Here is a 20,673-nt window from a genome sequence, read left to right on the forward strand (position 1 = left end):
AAGTATAATTGTATTTCTCAAGTTTCTAATACACTACTGTGAATGTGTTACCGTGCATATAGGCACAGAATGTATGTGTACATACAGTACACAGCATGCCTGAGATTGCAAAGCCAGCACATTTGTCCAAGGTGACAAGATTCAAGCCATCTTCAGCAATGGTGTCATTTTGGAAAGTAGAGAAGTAACAGATGTAGTTAAACATTCCACCAAGAGAACTGAAAGAGTCCTGTGGTTCAGATTGTAAATAAATTTCAAACAGCATGCTTTGAAAACATTTATAATCCCAGGCAGATATTAAATATGAAAAAATCAGAGTATTGTTTAGTAACATCAATAACGCAGTGAGATATAGGGCTGTGTAGTGCCAAAGTAAATGCAAGTTGATCATGGTAGCTGAAAGAACCTTGCTAAGTATTTTTTTCAGTTTAGTTTCAGACCTACAAGTTTTTATTTAGAATGATAAAAATCTTTATATTGCAACTGAAATTGTCCTTTTCTAGTTTTCAGTTGCCTAACTTTCAGTCACTCTGTATTTAAAAACTAGATGAAATCACTACAAAGAAGAACTTCAACTTATAAATCACTCAGTCGTACTAAAATATCCATTTTGGGCACTAGCGTCATCAGTGTCATCAGCCCAACCTTGTGAATGCATTAGCACCTAATGATTAGCCGAAAGCTGCTGCAGAATCAGCAAATGGAGCACAGAACTCTAACCTACTAAAACATTTTTTAGTAGAAATACTCTAGTCTATATTCAGCTGAGCAAATCCAAGCAAACTCTCAGGACTTCAGAAGATCAACACAAAAGAACCATACTGGCCATACTTGGTCAGACTAGTGGTCCATCTAGCCCAATATTCTGTCTTCCAACTGTGGTCTGTGCCAGATGTTTCAGAGGGAATGAACAATTTACTGAGTGATCCACATCCCCTGTGCACTTTTACAGATTATTTACTGTACGCTCCCTTTTTCCAAATCTAGACTGAAAATGAAATGTTTACTCAACACCGACTATTAACTTTAAAGTGCCTTGATCCAAACAGACTCTGAGAGGCTGACCTGTAAGGCTATGTCCACACTACGTGCTAGAGATGTAATTCCTATTCTCGTGTACACATGCTCAAACTCTCTCTCTCATCGAGCTAGTACAGTTATAAACAACAGTATGGCAATGGTAGTAGGGATAGGAGCAGCAGAGGCATGGCTTACCCATACTGAGTAGGTACCCACCAGATTCAGGCAGGTCTGCACTCAGCACACGCCTCCACTGCTGCTGCCAATCGTACCACAGCTAAACTATACTCATGCTAATGCAACTATCTGTACACAAGCAGGGGACTCATACCGCTAGCTCACAGTGTAGACATGGCCTTTGCACTGCAGTCCCAAACTACTAGAATAAACTAACTGTTCCACTTTAACAGGCATCAGAAATGTCGAGGTTTTAGAAACTTTTGATCTCTTAACTAACACTGTCAAAGCAAAAAAAGCTGAATGATTTTTAGATGTTTTAACTATGAACAGCTGACCCAACAGTTTCTGCCTACAATGGTGCTACCATGTTTAACAGCATGTAAATTAGCATGTTTTGTAACATGGTTCACCTAAGGTATGAGTGACCCACATTCTTCTGTTTATACCATACAGAACATGTCCTGGAGTAAGACTGTCAACTGTTCTCCTGTTGGAACCCTGATGAAAACAAGATATACATTTCATGGAGCTCTCTCTGTAACCAAATATTTAAATAAAAATTCAGCAAGGAAACAGATTTCTTTGTCAAGCTTCTGTGAGGTTCCTACAGAAATGTGGAAACAAAATTACTTTACAAAACAGTGGAAACTACCTTGTCAGGCTTCATTTGAATCAGTGGCTCTCAACCTTTCCAGACTACTGTATCCCATTCAGAAGTCTGATTTGTCCTGCATACCTCCAAGTTTCACCTTATTTAAAAACTACTTGCTTACAAAATCAGACATAAAATAACAGAAGTGTCACAGCACACTATTACTGAAAAATTACTTATTCTCATTTTTACCATATTATAAATAAAACAATTTGAATATAAATATTGTACTTACATTTCAATGTACAGTATATAGAGCAGTATAAACAAATCACTGTCTGCATGAAATTTTAGTTTATACTGACTTTGCTAGTGCTTTTTATGTAGTCAGGACAAATATCTAGATGAGTTGATGTACCCTATGGAAGACCCCTGCGTAACCCTAGGAGCACACGTATCCCTGGTTGAGAATCAATTATTTAAGTAACAGACCTATTTCCTCAGCTGTTTGCATATCTTCAGTGATGCTCAAAGCAAAAAGGAGACACACAAGGCAAAATCACATTGGCTTCAGTGACCTGTTCTTCATAAAGATGTCATCTGGTCTAAAGTTTTATTGCTGTTTTGTTTTTTATTCATTTTTAATTTTTTTTTTTTAAGGATAATGAGTGAGTGCCAAATGCAAACTCATTAAACAGACAGAAAAGAATATGCTGTGAATTTCTAAGAGAATATCAACAATAATCACTTAAAAAACATTAACCTATGGGCTTTAATGACTTTAAAATCTAACGAAAAATAAAATACATGACCTTAATAAAATAAGAAAAATTAGGCAGCGATCAGATCAAATCTTTTCGCTCGGTGATCCTCTAATCATAATTTTTCTGATGTACACACAAGTTACATTTCATAGCCACTTGATTTGTTTTACTGGGTTAAGAATAATTTATTTTAAAAACCAAATTAGCACACTAAGGATATTTCTGCTATCAGACCATGCAACAAGAATTTACAAGACAGACCCAGTTAGGTACCACAGTATTTAATTGCCAGATACTTATCCTGGAATTTCTCTGTGACAGACAATCAGCACCAAAGAAGGACTAACAGGCATTTACCTTTTGTACTTTTGTTCCATGGAAGTTCCACCATTAGTTCCAAATAATTTCTGGTCAAGGCATATTCTGGCATTGATTGAGGCATTTTCTTTAACCTGAAAGTACATATATTTAGTAGATGTGTATCAAGGAGATAGTAAGTTTCAGCTGAGAGTTTTTCTTCCTACCACAAAACCTGTATCTGGTACATTGAGGCCCACAGCATTCCTATTTACTACACTGAAAATCTTAATGCTAAGAAATGACGCAGAGTACTGTTGTATGAATTATAACATTGTGGTTTTTTTCTGATTTGGGTCTGAACTAGAAAAACCTGAACAACATTTCAGTTTGGTTCTAACCAAAATTGAAATATTTCACACACACTCACAGAAACTAAACAAATACAAATGCTTTGTGTTTAGATTTCAGCTTTTTTTAAACCTTTTTTGTTTTTTAAATGAAAATAGCTAAATTTCTAAACAAAACATTGTTTCAAAATGCTTTATTTCAAAATGATCAAAATTAATTATTTTGACTTTTTCTTTTCTTTTCGTCAAAGCTATTTGTCAAATTCCACCTGAATTTGCAAACATTTATGATACCCCAAGAAATGTATTTTCTGACAAATTTAATATTTACCAAAAAAATTCACCTAGACCTACTGAGAGTCATGCATGAAAACAGCACCTTTGTATAACTAGCACAAACAAGCAGAGGTTCTCCCTCATATTTACACTGATGAGAAATCTCAAATTTATATTATATATATATATATGTATATATATATGTATATATATAAACCAGACGTGCCACATTGCTGTAGGTGTCAAAAACGTTTCTCGTGTTTATGCACCATTCATGCCCAATAGTAAGGGACCTCCCTGAGCCAAGACTGGACAGTAGTACTATCACCAGATGCTCGTTTGTCTCTGTTTTTCAAGACCTCACTAACATATACCCATCCTGAATCTGTTCTTCAATATCTGCAGTGATGGAGCCTTGATTATCCTTCTTGGCATCTATTCCACTGCACATATTTGAAAAAAATAACTCTCACCTGAAGCTAGTTCAAAATCTTCTATTATTAGCTGTGTGCAGGTGCAAATGGAATGCAGATGCAACTTAGTAGCTGTGCCTCTAAGTAACTGACTGTAAGCCAAAAATTAGGTAGTCAGACGTCACCAGAAAGAATTGTGGGCAAAATACCTAAGTTGGAGTATTCAAAAATGCAGGTGCAAAAAAAGAGGCAGAGAATCAGCCCTTTAGAAATGTATCCCTAAAGGTTTCCCTCCTTATTTCTACCGTAATGGATTTTATTTATGTATCATTTTTATCTATACCAGGAGTAGGCAACCTATGGCACGCATGCCGAAGGCGGCACGCAAGTTGATTTTCAGTGGCGCTCACACAGCCTGAGTCCTGGCCACCGGTCTGCGGAGATCTGCATTTTAATTTAATTTTAAATGAAGCTTCTTAAACATTTAAAAAACCTTATTTACTTTACATTCAACAATAGTTTAGTTATATATTATAGACATATAAAGAGACTTTCTAAAAACATTAAAATGTATTAACGGCACACAAAACCTTAAATTAGAGTGAATAAATGAAGACTCAGCACACAACTGCTGAAAGGTTTCCAACCCCATATCTATACCCTTACTAAAATCCTAGCAGGCTATTATCCACTGCATTTTCTTTATCTACTAATTAATTTAGAAACCTCAAATTTGATTGTAATTTCCTACTTTAATAAAGAGAAATAGATGCCCAGAAGCCACTGCAGTGTTTTACAAAGTTCAGGTCACGACCCAGTACTGGGCCATGGCATATAAGGCACTGGGTTGCCTTGCTCAGCAACCAGGGACCCTCTGGTCAGCACTGCCAACTGGGATGTTAAAAGTCCTGTCAGCGGTGCTGCCCAACTAAGGCAGGCTAGTGTCTTCTTGTTCCAACAACACTGTGCCTCAGAAGCGGCCAGCAGTGGGTCCAGTTTCTACGCAGTGGATCCCATGGAGTTCCACAGGCTGCCCCTGACTCACGCACTGGCTCTGCACTCACTGGCCTGGCTTGCGCGTCTCTGCCTAGGAGACAGACCTGCTGCTTGCCGCTTCCAGGGTACAACGTGGTCTGCGATACCAGGACAGACAGAAAGCCTGTCTCTGCACCCTGGCTGCGCTGCTGATTGGGAGCTGCCAGAGGTAAGTCCATGACTCAATCCCCTGTCCCAGCCCTGAGCCCTCCCACACCCCAAAACCCTCATTCCCAGCTCCATTGGCTCATGGGCATCAACAATTTTCTTCAACTGGGTCCCCAGAAAAAACATTGGAAAACCACTGCCCTAGTGGATAGAGCACTGGACTGGGACTCAGGAGACCTAGAGTCCAGTCCCAGATTGTTCACTGGCCTGCTAGGTGACTTTGGGTAAGTCACTTCACCTCTCCTTGCCTCTTCTTCTCCACTATAAAAGGAGGATAATGAGGTTTGCCTTCATTGTAAAGTAGTGACATCTCCTGATGAAAAGTATTATATATGAGTATTACAGGGCAGGCTAGTGGCATTAGCTATTATTAAGTTTGCCCCAACACTTACAAATTATAAGACCCTTTTTTCAATTTAACCAAACTCTTCACAGGTGGCCACATATTATGTTTTCCTAATTTTCTGGTTGCCCAATGGGAGACCCTGGTGCTCCATTTGCAGAAGTGCAGAGTGCTCGCAACTGATGCCAATGGAAGATGTATAATGCCAACGACTCGAATAAGTCAGGTCCTAGTGTCCCAAATTGTCCAAAATTAGTGGGTATTTTTGACCCTAATGTCTCCGAGCCTCAGCTCCCCAAGTGTAAAATGGGGATAATACCACTCCCTCACATCACAGGGATTCTGTGAAAATAAATTGCACATGCAACCTTTATTCTAGCATTTCCTAACTTCTGAGTGCCCAATTTGCAACCTGAACAACATGCTATTAACATAGCTTTTTGTGCAATTATTTCTATTGACCCATGAAAATATAAGTGCTATTTAAAAGAAAAAAAAAGGAAATTAAAAGCTTTTGGCCTTTTAGCTAAGAGAATCCCATACATTATTTTCATCAGCATGATTTAATGATAAAGTCCATCCTTCTTATTTTAAAGTTTTTGAGACCGTTCCACATCTCCGAATGTTATACAGATTTTTAACAGCACATCACCACAGCCAAGCACTAACATTATCATAAACATAGGTTTAAAGCTTGAGCATGTTACCTGTTTTCTAAGCAATGAAGATTTAGAGAGGCTTTAAGTTTTTAGTGTAAAGTTATACTGATTCTTAATCATCACTCAGGGGCTTTCTTCAGGTTTCCTCTAATTTATAAACACTTTTTTTAAACTATCAAAATGATGAAATTAACACTATGTAAAAACATCTCTGTTCTGCTTGAAATGTAATTTTTTTTTTTTTTTACATAATCAAAAACCTACAAAAATATAACATCTCAAGAGGAAGACAGGCTTTCGCAAGAATGGCCAATTGGAAATTTAAAGTCAATTAATAAACGTTGGAAAACCTCACTATTACAGAGATTTTATGACCTACCTTTTTATTTCTTTTACACAAACTTTAAGAGCTTGCTCTGGCATACTGGATGTTTTAATTTTCTTTTCTAGCATAACAATGTCATCATGATCTTCATCCTCCTCTTCATCTTCTGCAGTACCTGGAACGTGATTGATCCTCCGAATAGGACGAATAGCTACAACCTAAGAAGCGGAAAACAGAAGCATAAAATGGCACACAAATATCTTTCAGAAGATAAACTGTGGTTTAAATTGAAGTTAAGGGCATGATGCATAATTTACTGGATAAGGTTCTTTGGCTTGTTTTACGCTGAAAGTCAGACTAGACAGTTAAAATGGTCCCTTCTAGGATTAAAATCTATGACTTTATTAACCTGTTCTAAATATGATCTCATGATTATTAAAGTAAAGAAACATTTATCTTACGGCACCTGTTTACAAAAATACATTAATTAACCAGCCATACCTATGGGACACTAGAAGACAAGAAAGAAATTTGAAGTGTTATTAATTATACTTTTAAAATCTCTGCATTATAGCCCACAGTAATAACTGAGTAAGACTAACCTTCACAGTGAGTAAATAGGGCTCTTACTTCCTCCCCCCTCAATTCCCATAAAAGTAATTGTTCATCATTAAACATGGTTGTATATATACTAATATATGTGATCAGACTACCATGTTTTGGAAAACTACAGGTCTCAATGTTTGTTTCATTCATGTATAAAACACCCATTTCAGAAGTAACAATTTTATTCTCATACTATTGGACAATAAAGGTCACATTCGGAAAGAGACCTCAACATGTACTCAGTTTTTCACTTCTAAAGTTTTAGATAGTGCAAACAGAATTTGCACAAGCAAATTCGGTCATGAAATGATTCTGTTTAAGCCCATCTGTTTTTTTTTAAATGGATGTCAAATGTGCTTAAAGCCTTTGCTTAGGTGCTTTTATATGGTTTACTAAAAATTTAAATAAATAGCCATCTTGTGTAGAATATGGGAGGTGGACGTTTTATACAGGTTATTACCTGGATATGAAAAATTATGGTCACAGAAATTAAATGTGAATGATTGTGGGTTCAATTTTAGATGACATTTTTGAAAATGAGACCCTATATTTAATTACATTATTCCTCTCTGCCAAACCATGAAGTGCATTTGAGAATCCCATGTTTAAAAGTCAATACCCTTTTATCATCATCCTGTTTGCGTTTTCTGGTTTTCTGAAGCAGCTTCAGGCCTTCAATCTGTCTAACAAGCAATGGTATAGTCATCTTGAATCGGTCCTCCAGGCTAACAGCATCTAAAATCTAACAGCAGAAAATGAGAGTGAAAATAGTTAATAGTATTTTTCTGTAGCATTTAGAGGTTAGTCTATAAGTAATGACAGCACACAGATTTTCTCCGGGTTAATGATGCAATGTTATCAGAGTTCTGAAGTAGACAGTTTGCAAAAAAATATGAAAGCAGTTATTAGTAACAGCAGAATGGAATATAAGGCTCCTATCTCAGATGTGTGAAATGACTTTAGAGTTTGGTTTATGCTTTGCGTTTGTTGTTAACAAGAGCACAAAGGCAACTGGAAGCACACAGTGTAAGAGGTGAACAGGGAAAGTTGACGACATAATGTGTGTTTACACAGCAGCTGGGAAGATGCTTCCCAACACACACAGACAGATATGCACAACTCTGCTCAAACTAGCATGCGAAAAATAGCAGTGTGGCAGGGACAGCAGAGGTGGCAGCTTGAGTTATCCATCCAAAAATAATCCTGCGCAACTCCCTAGGTACGTACTCAGGTGACTAGACTAAGCCACCACCCAGACTACTGAGGCCACACTGCTATTTTTAGCACGCTAAATCAAGTAGAGCTATTAATGTCTGTCTGCCCAAGATGAAGGGCAGACAGACATGCAAGGTAGAGGAAACCTTCAAAAGAAGAGACAATAGCAGTGTTGCTAGTTAAAATAACTTTGTATTTCATGCCTTATTATCTTTTTCTGACAGAGAAGTACACTTCCCTCAAGTACCTGCTTTAAAGAAATTCCCAGAGCAAAAGTGGTGAAATTTCTGGGGCACAATTCTACATTACCAAGTTTTAAACACACAACTGAAAAGGTTCAAGGGGTACTATAATTCTAAGGCTAGCATCAAAAGACGTCTACTAATTACTCCAGCATGGCTACAGAACAGGAAGAAAACTGCTCTTACCCTGCCTCTCTTTTTAATACACCTCATTAATGAGGTGCATATCCTGCAGCAAACCAGTATCAGCGGTCATTTCTCAATTATTAAGCCTGGAGGCAGGACCTAGCCCTCTAAGAAAAATCACAAAATGATCTCTTCCTTCACCAGCAGTCTCACAAACCTCGCCTTCTATCCTCTGGTTTCTTTTCCAATTGTATTTCTGACTTCATTTTCATTTTGAATTCCAAGTCTGTTCACACTGATCATGTGAATGTTTGGGCACTTCCTCTCTTATTAGGCAGGGAAAGCTTCTTATGGCTTGCTGTCACTCAAGATGGGACTTGCAATGTTGGCAGGGTTAAAAATGCAGAGATTTACTTATCTGCACAGGTTACTAAACAGTGAGCGGTGTGGCAATGAAGCCAACCATCGGCCAATTAGAAGTTCCTATCCCCATGCTCAGCAATGCCCTGAAATACATTTAATATTCTCCTCCCATTCTTGCTGGAGCTGGGTCACTAGGAAAGGTGGGGAGAGGCTCTCAATGCTCCTACAGGCATACTAAAGCCAAAGGAGTAAAAGTAACATGACTTCTAGTCTGAAACAGGCAGGTGGATTTCTGAAAAGACACCTTTTCTACAAATATCTTGGTGCTGTCTTCTACTCTATGCTTCCCACTGCATTCAGATGGCCAGGAAGCAAGTAATAGACAGCTGCTGGCTACCTCCATCCACTCTACTTGCAATGACAACTGCAGGAAGCAGAGCTAAGGACTGCCCTATCTTTCCTTTGCACAAGGACCAGCTGCATTCTGTATTCTCACTTCAGATCAGTAACCAGGCTCCTATCTGGCCTGCCATGAGAGCAGAGAAAGTCTGGCCCTGTCTCACATAGGAGGAGGAACATCACAATTAGTAACCAAGCTAAATACTAGGCCCCAGGCCAACATGGTGTTGATTCATCATCATGACTGTCACATGTCATGCACCTGACAGGCCATGGCAGCACAAGCAAAACCTTGACACTCAGCCCTTCAGTAAAGAGAACACATGCAAATCCACTTTTAGTGGTGGTTTGCAGCTTACCAAGGAGATTCTTCTACATGCCACTCTCTTACTCAACATATTCTTCTCTCTCTCTTTTTCCTCTCTACCAGCTGCTTTATTGATAGAAACAAATTATTACTGTTAGCACTAACAAGCCAATACCACTATAGAAAACCGAACTGGGGTCCAGTGCACCAAGAGAACTCTCAATTAAATTCTGATGGTAGAATATTTACATGCAAGGGTGAAGTAGAATCTCCAGGTGAACTATTTAAAATCCCAGGTTTAATTAGCAGCATGGTAGTTACAAAACAAAAAAACTTTTTACTTATGAACAGAGCAAACGGGATACAGAAATCTCTGAGACCAATAAATATTAAACCTTATATGCCATTTTCACAGTGTAATTGTATGCCAAAGAAATTAAAGCAGTTAGATTTATACCTATTTTCTAAGAGTCCCCAATGCTCCAGTAGTCTAATCTCCCACAACTAACTACAAAAGTAACTGGGGTAATTGACCAAAATGCATGAACACAAACAATGGTACAACAGTAACCTCTGAACTCAGTTTGCCAACTCAATATAGTTTTGAATAATGTGGAAATATTTTTTAAAACAGTCACACAGGTGCAATGAAGACAATTACTTTTTTTTTAAGCACAATATGAGTACTTTATAATTTCCAGAGATGAGTGATTCTGAAGTTATCTAATAGTGGATTGAACTGTAACTGCTAAACCCTTCGTTCCCCTGGAAGTTTAAGGCAGAAGCATACAGTACCTGCAGCTTTTCTTGGTTGCTTGTGCGTATGATTGAAGTTAGTACATCTGGTAAAGCTTCTCTAGGCAGATTGTCTAAAAGACGTCTCAGCTTAGCAACTGCAGGGACAGACATATCCAACATTTCAACCAGCTGTAAGGAGGAAACAAGGAAGTGAGAACAATTTACAGTATTCCTGGTGTTTCTTTCTGATGTGAAAAAACAGGTGTCCAGATATTATCAGTAAGGTGAACAGCCACAAACCGAGAAATAATTGAGTCTTTGAAAGGAAAAGATTTCTATTTGCATAGCTAAACAGCACTTCTAACAGTCAGCAAAAAGAACTAAGAGGCATTAAGTTAACCCCATCTCCCAGGACTGTCAAAACTTCAGTTTCTTCGCTTGTTTGTTTGAGATAGATGCTAAATATTATTAAAGTTCTTAGTGCTTTCTTCAACCTCTTTTATTCAGTGTTAGAAAGGAAGAAAAAACAAAAACTCTCCCATTCACACTGTACCAGATCTTTTTGATCCCATAAAATGTGATTAGAACAGTTATGATATTTCTCTGACATTTCAGATTTGTGCATCCCGTACAAAATAATTTCTATATAGTTGTTTTTTGTTTGATTTTTGTTTTTTATGGTTAAGGGGCAGTACCTTAAACAGACTTTTAATAATATTCTTGTTACAAGTAGAACAATTTAAAGCTTATCCTGATATATGACAATAGTCATGTTTGTTCCTTCAGAATATTATATTAAGGTGCATTTAAGATTTACATAGCTCTGAGTATCTCATTTTTGGGATAAGTAAAACACTTTAGACCATGGCGCCCCTAGTGCAACCTAAAAACACGTTAAACCCTGGTGCTCCTAATGCAACCTTCAGGAAGTCGTTGCAAGATGGGGGAGAAGTTAAGCTAAGTCTGGTATCTTCTATTTAATCTTTCCAATTTATTTATTTTTCTTTCAACAAACTTACTCAACATACTTAATCTCCATCTGTAAATGGAGTCTGCTAAGACATCACCACTCAGTTCATTCAAATTCTTCTACCAATCACTTCTCCCATGGTGCCCACAAAAGTAAAAACAGCAATTATACTTTCAATGCCATTTTATACTTTCAGTGCCAACTGCGGAAATCAGGCCTTCAGAGGATTTGGCACAATTGTCACCAAGGCCTAATCTGAAGACAACAGGACTATGCAGTTGCAATTTGGATAAGAGTTCTTTTATTACTCGAATGATGCAGGAGATGGAAAGAACTCTGCTTGACTCTGAGAAAATAAGATATGGAAATCTGTGTAAAACAATGAATACAGAACCCCATTCACACAGAATGCCATTCTTCATTGCTTTTCAGGGAAGAACCACACTTTAATACCACCAGCTCTGGGCATCCATTATCACATTCCATTCCAAAGACAGCACCTCCAGCAACCCAGTGCCTCCGAACACTAACCTACCAACATCTTTTTTTGCAACTTAAGTTTTCCTTAGCTATGTCTGATTCAAGGGCTAGATTCTCCAGAGGACTGTCTCTTCACTCCCAGAATCAGGCCCCACTGGGATTCATAAAACCCACACTTAGCTGCCACCAAACCCTGTAGGCACCTAAACTTTGGCAGTAAAAGTTCTCTCTGTGTCTATGTTTCTGGCTGTGCACAAGTGCACTGCAGCCCCCCTCCAGGTATGCAAACACCTAAGCCCCAAACCCCGCCCAAGTCTCGCCACCCTGGGGGGAAATGGAAGGGGGGAGCCAAAGCCCCGTCTTCCCGGGCCAGGGGGCCAAAGCCGAAGGGCTTCAGCCGCAGGGAGGGGGCCTGTAACTTAAGTCAGCCCTGGCCACCCATTTAAAATGGTGTCCCGACCCCCAGTTTGAGAAGTGCTGTTCTAGAAAATTTAAGCAACGAACCTGTACTGCATATTTGTAGAACTGTTCTGACAGCTCTCCCAATTCTTCCTCGGATTTCGTCTGGTTGGTAAATTGTTCAAGTCGGTCCAATTGTTCAACCTCAGCAACAGGATATGGTTTTTCTTTCAGCAGTTGCAAGATTTGAAATCTGCAGAGGCCAGTAATTAGCAAGGTGTAATGTGGTTTAGGCCAGTTACTGCCAACTACCTGAACTGCCAGAGCAGCAGTGCCAATCCTGAAAATATTCCAAAAATTCATGTTATTTATAGCATTCAGCTGAGCGTTTTACCCCAACAATCAAACCACCATATATACTCGTTCATAAGCTGAATTTTTTAGTAAAAAAGAGAAGCACCAGAGAAGGGGGTCGGCTTATGAACGGGTATAGAGGGAGAGGTGGGACACAGCTCCTCCCCACAACGGAGGGAACAAGGAGAGGCAGCACAGTCAGTAGAGCCAGAAGGGAAGCGGCAGGGCCAGAGTCTCTGCTTCTGGCCACACTGCTCTCCCCACACCTCCAAAGCAGCTGCAGCTCCAGACCTGGCAGGCTGCAGCCACACTACCCAGCCCAGCGGAACATGCTGCAGCTGTGCCATCCGGTCTGGCCTGTCAAAGAAGGCTGCGGCTGTGCTGCCCAGCCTGCAGGAGCAGCTCCAGCCATGCCAGACACATCGTCCCCGGCCCTCCTCAGATAAGGTGGGAAGGGGAAAGCGTGGGGGTCCCGGCTAGGGGTGGGGGGTGGTCACAGGTGTTACTCTCGTGACCCCCAGCTTCTTCCCCCTCAGAAAAATTTCCCCCCAGTTGCTGTCCCGGCCCATCAGGGTAAGCAGCTGGTGCACCAGGACACTTTGTTTACTTAGCTTTACCTCCGTGCCTGAGGACGCTTGAGGTAAACAAACCATCTCGGCCCGCCAGCAGCTTATCCTGATGGCCTGGGAGCCAAATGTTGCTGACCCCTGAATCATAGGGTCGGCTTATGAACGAGTCATAAAAATTTTCAATTTTTACTTATCCATCTTGGGGAGGGGGGAAGGGCGGGAAGTCGGCTTATGAACAAACTGGCTTATGATTGAGTATATACAGTGATTTACTTGCAACATTTATATTTTATCAAAAATTCATACTGAATTAAAAAGAAATCAAACCAAAACCTCAAGAAAAGAAACAAAGCTAACCACATTAAACATAATTTAGGGCCCAAACCTGCATACATGTATAACTTTATGAACATGAAGAGCCCAACTGAACTCAGTGGGAACTCATGTGCTTTAAATTTACTTGTGTGTATAAGAATGTGCAAGACTGAGATGTATTTTAATATTTAAGTTCTTTGAGAGGGAGTCTGGGCCTTATTACAATCACACACTGTTGTAAGTCAGGTGCTACCACATTTCAGGTCAATGGAATTACACTGGTATAACTGACTTAAGTAACTTATCATTGTCTGTAATGGGCTATACCAGGGATCAGCAACCTTTGGTACCCTGGTGGGCCGGGCTGGTTTGTTTACCTGGGCGTCCACAGGTTTGGCTGATCGCAGCTCCCACTGGTCACGGTTCGCTGCTCCAGGCCAATGGGGGCTACAGGAAGTGGAGCGGGCGGAGGGATGTGCTGGCCGCCGCTTCCCGCCACCCCCATTGGCCTGGAGTGGGGGACTGCAGCCAGTGGGAGCTGCGATTGGCCTAACCTGTGAACTCAGCAAGTAAACAAACTGACCCAGTCCGCCAGCGTGCTTACTCTGGTGGGCCATTTGCCAAAAGTTGCTGATCCCTGGGCTATACCTTACATTTATGCACCAGTCATTCCAGTGGAGGCAACCTATTTTGCTTATGAAACAACCCATGTAACTAAAGTATTCAGGTGTGTGTTTGCAGAATCAGTCTCAATCACATTACCCATGAGAACAACAATAAGTCATGAATAATTACCATATTCTTTAAATGACCCAAGATTCATTTTTTGCAAGTTTCAATTAAAAAAAAAAAGATTTTATGCTCTTCTACCTCTCTTCTACTATTTTGCCACTCTTTCCAACCAGGGAAGCACCAGGGAAACCAGACAGGGGGCAAGGAGGCCTGGGTAAGGGATGAGGATGGTGGTGGCTGGAAAGCAGTGAGCGTGGCAGGGAGAAGGCAGGGAATGGGGGACCCGGCCAGGCTTGGGGGACAGAGGTATGGTGGAGAGGGCAGGGAATGAGAGAACCTGGTAGCAGCCAGGCAGGAGAGGCCTGGCTGGGCAGGGAGTATGCGGTGGGGAGTGACAGAGGAGGAAGGGGGTAGGGGGAGAACCCAGCTGAACAGGGCAGCCAGACAGAGGGTGTGCAGCAGAGGGTGCAAAGAATGGGAGAGCCCAACGGTGCCTGGGCAGAGGGGAGAAGGAGGAGGGGAAGGGCAGGCAGTGGATACCAGGCCGGGCAGGGAGCGAGCCCGGCCGGACGGCAACGGGGGGAAGGGGCACGGAGAGAGGGGACGGGGGGAGCGAGCCCGGCGGGGTGGAGATGGAGGGGGACGGGCACGGGGGAGGCCGGACGGGGGCACGGGCGAGCAGGAAGAGGGGACGGGGCGAGCCCGGCCGGGCGGGGGGGGGGCAGGGAGAGGGCTGGGGCGCCCGGTGTAACCACACAAACAGCTCCCACTCCCCCCCGCCGGTGGCTGTGCCGGGCCCTCACCTGTGCAGCGAGGGCAGCTCGTCGCAGTCGGAGGCGGGGTCGCTGGTGTTGGGGATCACCCCGATGATGGTGCTCTTCAGCGAGGTGCCCTTCAGCAGCCGGCTCCGCACCAGCTGCATGTTCCGCGGCGAGTCCACGCTGCTGCGCATGGTGGAGCCGGGCAGCAGGACCCCCTCGTGGGTGAGCAGCAGCGGCAGGCGGCTAGGGATCTGAATGGCGCTGCCGGAGGCCATGGCCGGGCCGGGCAAAGTCCGCAGCACCCGCTCACCACGCTACGGGCCGCGGGCAGGGACAATCCTCAGCCGCTGGGTGCGTCGTGCTGCCACCTGCTGGGCGCGACGGTGGAACCTCCAGAGCCGCGGGGTCATGATCATCAATGCAGAGAACAGCGGGGCGCCCCTCAGAAATACACATTCAGGGACTGACCTTAGTATTAAAATAATACATAAAGCGAATCATGTTAAAATTAAATGCGCAGTAGTAAGTAAAATAATGCACCCAATACCTTATACCAATTATAAATTATATAATTAATACAACGAATGGCAATATCATAATTCATAGTGATTTTAATAGATAATATGTAGGTTGGTGGTGTGTCAAAGTCCTGGGGAGATTTCAATATGAAATGAGCCAAAGTGCTAAAAAAACAAAGGTTCACACAATTTTAATCAAAAATTAAAAACTTTGCTTCTTTTCCCACCCATCCCCAAATCGCAATCTAGACATTTTTACTTTCTTCAGAATGGCCAGTTTCCTTAGAAAACATAAATATTCATTGTACATGTTTTGATTAAGGAAAAAAACAATCCTTGTCTGAACAAACGTTTGAAAATCCTAATTTTGGAACACAGTAAGGACTGGCTGGGTAGCCAGTGCTGACCAGGCATCCAGCTCTGAGCGTTGGACAGAATGTGTGTGTGTTGGGGGAGTGTGAGAGAGACAGAGTGAGTGGGAGAGAGTGTATGTGTTGGGGTGGGTGTGTTCCTGAGTGTGTCAGCATGCTGTCTCTTTAAGAAGAGCATTCAGAAGCCTGAACACCAGAGGCGGTAGCTCCCACTTTGCACCCAGAGGCAACAGGACAGATATACTCCCCCGGACACCCACCCCACCCCAGCTCAGTGGAGACCAGGTATACAGGTGGGAGGAAGGGGACACCCTGACATCAGCATCCTCCTTCTGCCCCACCCTGCCCAGCAGACAGAAGGCAGGCTCCAGGTCCAAGATTGGCCGGGGAAGCTTCACAGTCTGGTGGAGTGGGGACAGGACCAGCAGTGGCTGTAGATGGCAATGGAGCAGGGCAGCGGTGGAGGAGAGGCACCCCCACTTCAGAGGAGTTACCTGACTGGTCCATCTGCCCCTCTGCAGCTTGGTCCATCCCTTCTCTCCAGACACTGCTCACACGTGCCTGGCTGCCTCTAAGCCCTACTGGCTGTGGGCTGGGCAGGTCTGGTGGATGAGGGGGATACTAGCATGGTGTCTTCTTGAGTACCACACCCTGTGTGGGGCCAGCCCGCTCACCCCTAAGGTCAGCCCTGACTATGGGGATATAAGTTCTAGACCTGGCTCTAAAACTTACCTGCTGTGTAACTTATAAATCATTTCCCTTCTCACACTTTGGCTGTCCCTTAGATACAGAGGGTTTCAGGTGCTCTGTTTTAGGCCTTGACCCTGCAAGCTGCTCTCTGCATGGACAGACAAAATAAAAAAAAACACACACTGAAATCATTCTGGATGGGCTTTAGAGAGGGTTGCCTACCCTTTTAGCACTCACATTGCACTAGTAGTAAAAGCAAAATAAAAAAATGCACCATAGTTAATAAAAGGAAATTATGGGTAGGTATTGAGATGGTGCAGCAGACATGTGGAGAGACCCGGGTTTCAAAGTAAAGTGCTGCTTTTTCTATTTGTTAATTGTTCATTACATCACTCAGTGGTTTGAGCATTGTCCTGCTAAACCCTGGGTTGTGAGTTCAATCCTTGAGGGGGTCACATAGGGATCTGGGGCAAAATCAGTACTTGGTCCTGCTAGTGAAGGCAGGGGGCTGGACTCAATGACCTTTCGGGGTCCTTTCCAGTTTTATGAGATAGGTATATCTCCATATATTATTATATTAATACCATATCTCACATCTGCCAAAATTCCAAGTAGCTTCTACTCTTGAAGCTTTCTGAGTGTTGCTACGGCTGTCTCAGCCACCAGATGTCAGGCCAGCACCTACAATTAATTTATATTGTTTTTGTTAAAGGGAGACAAAATGTACTATAAATATACGGTCTAACATGGGGATGGAAGTTTATACAAACAAGATATTGTCTTCTGTTAAATGTGTTGGTTCATAAGTGACTCCTGGCTCTTCTCTGTTTCATGGTCTCTTGCTCACTCTTATTATGGACTGAATCCTCCCATATGCTGTTCAGGTGTGCAAAGGCACAAGGAGCCTCTTTCCTTACACAAGTAGCAGGGCAGGAATTCTCTGAAGTGCTCAAGAGAAGCCTGGAATGTACTGATGACCCATGCACCACTTCTTGTGCAAAGTGAGGGCCCATGGGTTAATCAAGTTATCCAGCTTCCCAGCAGGCAAGTTTAGACAGCACTATTTGGAGGAACACTGCAACTGCTACAAGAAGCCACAAAGTGCAGTACTATACAAGTATGTCCCTTCAGCCATCCCCATGGAATCCTGACCTGGTCAAGAGGAGGTCTTTTCCAGAGGATAAAAATCTATGTTCGCCTTTCTTGTGCCAACTAGGCTGTGATTTAGCTTTACACAATAAAAAATCCTTTGAGGTTTTCCACAGAGCCCACTACATACTGAGACTGGACTCTGGGTCTTAGCAAGTGCTAGGATAAGGGCCCATTGTACAACATTTTGATTTAAGAAACTCCACATCTTTCGGGAAATAACTGCACTCACTCCTCTCCCTAGTCATCACTACTCTTGTTCCATGTTTCCAGTTACTATTTTCTTTCACTAGAAACAATCCCTAAAAACAAATGTGAAGAAAAGAGAAAGTGGAATAAGGCCCATGCTGCTTGTTTTTCATCAGCACTGGATTGGCCTCTCAAGGCCTGCTGATGGAATGTTGGTATATTACAAGCTTTGGCCCCGATCCCACAAAGTTCCATTAAAGTGAGTGATCCAAGCTCCCAGATCAGATTGTTGGATTGGGCCCTGGAAACACCTCATTCCAGCATGTTCTTTGCTGATGTAAAAATATGCAATGTCAAAATGCCTGTGACCTGACCCCTTGTTAATTACTGACTTTGATGGTATACTTTGAACTACTGCTTTTCTGTACAGAGGTAAAATCTCAGTGGTAACAGAAATGTTTATACTAGAGTGACCAGATGTCCCGATTTTAGAGGGACAGTCCCCAATACTTGGGGCTGTCTCTTATATAGATGCTTATTACCCACCACCCACAGTCCCAGTTTTTCACATTTCCTGTCTGGTCACCCTAGTTTAAACTAACTGTTGTCTTACAAATCTGCTGCAATAACCACAGTGCAAACTAACTTGTTTAGCCCCATTGCTAAGAAGATGTTAATAAACCATCTTGCATTCAGCTTGAAAATGCCAAACTAACAGGATATATTTAAATACGTACAAGAGATTCCTATAGCCAAGTAAGATGTCCTTACTCAGAAGGATACTTCTCCTCTCCAGCCCCCACCTCAAATACTTCAGCTGGGCTGTGGGCAGGGCTGGATTTAGGGGCAGGTGACCACCTGGGGTACCGGGCTTATGAGGACGCTGGGCTCAGAGTGCTGTAGAAAAAATAAGGTATTCAAAAGTTTAATAAATGGAAGGGAGGTGTGTGCAAAAGACACTCCTTGCCTGGGGCACCATTTGGTCTAGGGCCAGCCCTGGCTATGGGGCTTTGTCTGGGACAAGGAGGGAAGGTTTTCAAACTTGCTAGTTAGTCCACTAAGCATCTTCTTCAGGAAAGAAGCACTAGTAGATGCTGTTTGCCTATTTAAATGTACTGTTCAATGTGGTGTTTAAAAAACATGAATGCCAAAGTGCAAATTAAACAAAAACATGACAAACATTGAACTTTCTGGTATTAGACATAATAAGCATGTGAACATATGCTTAACATAAGCTTCATATAAATGTTATGCTAGTGCATATTCATTTAAAGGGTTTCTGAGCCATCAGATAAAATTTTTGCACCATTACTGCATTAAAGGAAGCACATCCATCTATAGTTATGCCTATCCTTCCCCTCCATCCATTTTTTTCTCTTCCTGACAGATGGTTAGTTCCTAAGATCAGCTAGGCAGAGCTCCTCACTCAATTTTTGGGCTCTATAAATTCTTTCAAGGAGAAATAAATTCCAATTATTGATATAAAAGCCTCTGCTTTGCTGATCTGTCTTTAACAGCTCTTCAGGGCTGGGGCTGTCTCTTACTACATGTTTGTACAGGAGTTAGCACTGTGATGGGGATCCCTGGGGTGCAGCTTGGGACTCTTGGGATCATTGTGCCTCCTGAAGTCTCTCCAGCCTGGGCTGTCTCTCACAATGCCTTGCTAGTGACCAACAACAAACCCCTCCAGGTACTGTTATCACTCAGTACAACCGCATGGGGAAACCCCACACCTAGCTAGATAGCATGAATGCTCCCAGAGCCACTAATGAATCATACCAAAAGAAAAGAAAATATAACCACTCAGTCTAAACTCTTAACCCTATTAGACTGGGCAACATATAGATTAAGCAGTTTTTCTCACCCCACTGGATGATTCCTTAATATACAGGTTTGTCCCTTAAACCTGGGCCAGCCTCCTCTGCTGGAGTCTTTAGTCTTCTTCTGAGTGTCTTGGTTGCTTGCAGCATAGGTGGGGGCAGAAGAAAGGCCAAGCAGGAGGCCTCAGTGTTCTGTTTTATACCCTCAGTCCCATGCGCTTGGAGAACACAACTCCAGGCATGTCTGGGGGGCATTGTTGAGTCTCCAGTCAAGGTTGAGCAATTCCCTTGGTGTGGCCTCATGCAGGTGAGTCTTTGAATTGTAGCTCCCTTACTGGACAATACCTGTTGATGGGTTGTTTGACACCCCACCTGGGGGTTGGTTACTTTCCTTGCTGTTGCCTCTGGGGAGCTAATATCTGGCTGAGTCCCCTATTTACAGCATGTGACAGCCACACAACACAATTCTCATCACTTCATATGCACTAATGATATATACATATGGATAGAGAAATGACTTTCAGCAGATCATAACTTTTCCCCTGATACCTTATAAGGCGTGCTTGGTATGTACTATCACAATTCTATACAGATGAGGAATATAGGGGTTACAAGACGCTCATCCAAGGTATAGTATGTCACAAGCACAAAGGGGCCTGAGTCATGACTGGGATCGGTCATAGGGTGGCTGGCCCTTTACCAGGGAGTTTGGCTCAGCCTTGCCTGTGATGTAGCAGTTATCCTCCAGCTGATCCTGATCTGGTAACTTAATTATAACTAATTCTTCGCTGTGAAAGGCTCAAAGAGAACTACACAGGGAAAAGAGGAGAACTCACTGGAGCAGATGAGAAAACTTCCTCTCTTGAGTAAAGGTCTGATGAAAGTAGCCTGAAAAAGGACTACAAGGAGCATCATGGGTGGCCGGTGACCTGGCTGTT

The 20,673-nt window shown here is 42.4% G+C and overlaps 1 protein-coding gene across 2 annotated transcripts in view; it reads right to left on the bottom strand.

The window, feature by feature from the left end:
• LONP2 (lon peptidase 2, peroxisomal) overlaps window positions 1–15,335 on the bottom strand; it is a 92,452-nt gene extending 77,117 nt beyond the window's left edge. The window contains exons 1-6 of one of the 2 annotated variants that reach the window (XM_030581217.1): window positions 15,041–15,335; window positions 12,373–12,520; window positions 10,476–10,607; window positions 7,648–7,770; window positions 6,477–6,640; window positions 2,914–3,008 (exon numbers count right to left, since the gene is read on the bottom strand). In XM_030581217.1, the coding sequence (XP_030437077.1) occupies window positions 2,914–3,008; window positions 6,477–6,640; window positions 7,648–7,770; window positions 10,476–10,607; window positions 12,373–12,520; window positions 15,041–15,273 (895 nt within the window). In that variant the 5' untranslated portion in view covers window positions 15,274–15,335. Of the gene's footprint in view, window positions 1–2,913; window positions 3,009–6,476; window positions 6,641–7,647; window positions 7,771–10,475; window positions 10,608–12,372; window positions 12,608–15,040 lie in introns of both variants that reach the window. The other variant, XM_030581216.1, reaches the window with a different exon arrangement.
• Between the last annotated feature and the right edge of the window lie 5,338 nt (window positions 15,336–20,673).

This window comes from Gopherus evgoodei, chromosome 12 (assembly GCF_007399415.2).
Source record: "Gopherus evgoodei ecotype Sinaloan lineage chromosome 12, rGopEvg1_v1.p, whole genome shotgun sequence".
In the NCBI taxonomy this organism is placed as follows: Eukaryota; Metazoa; Chordata; order Testudines; family Testudinidae; genus Gopherus; species Gopherus evgoodei.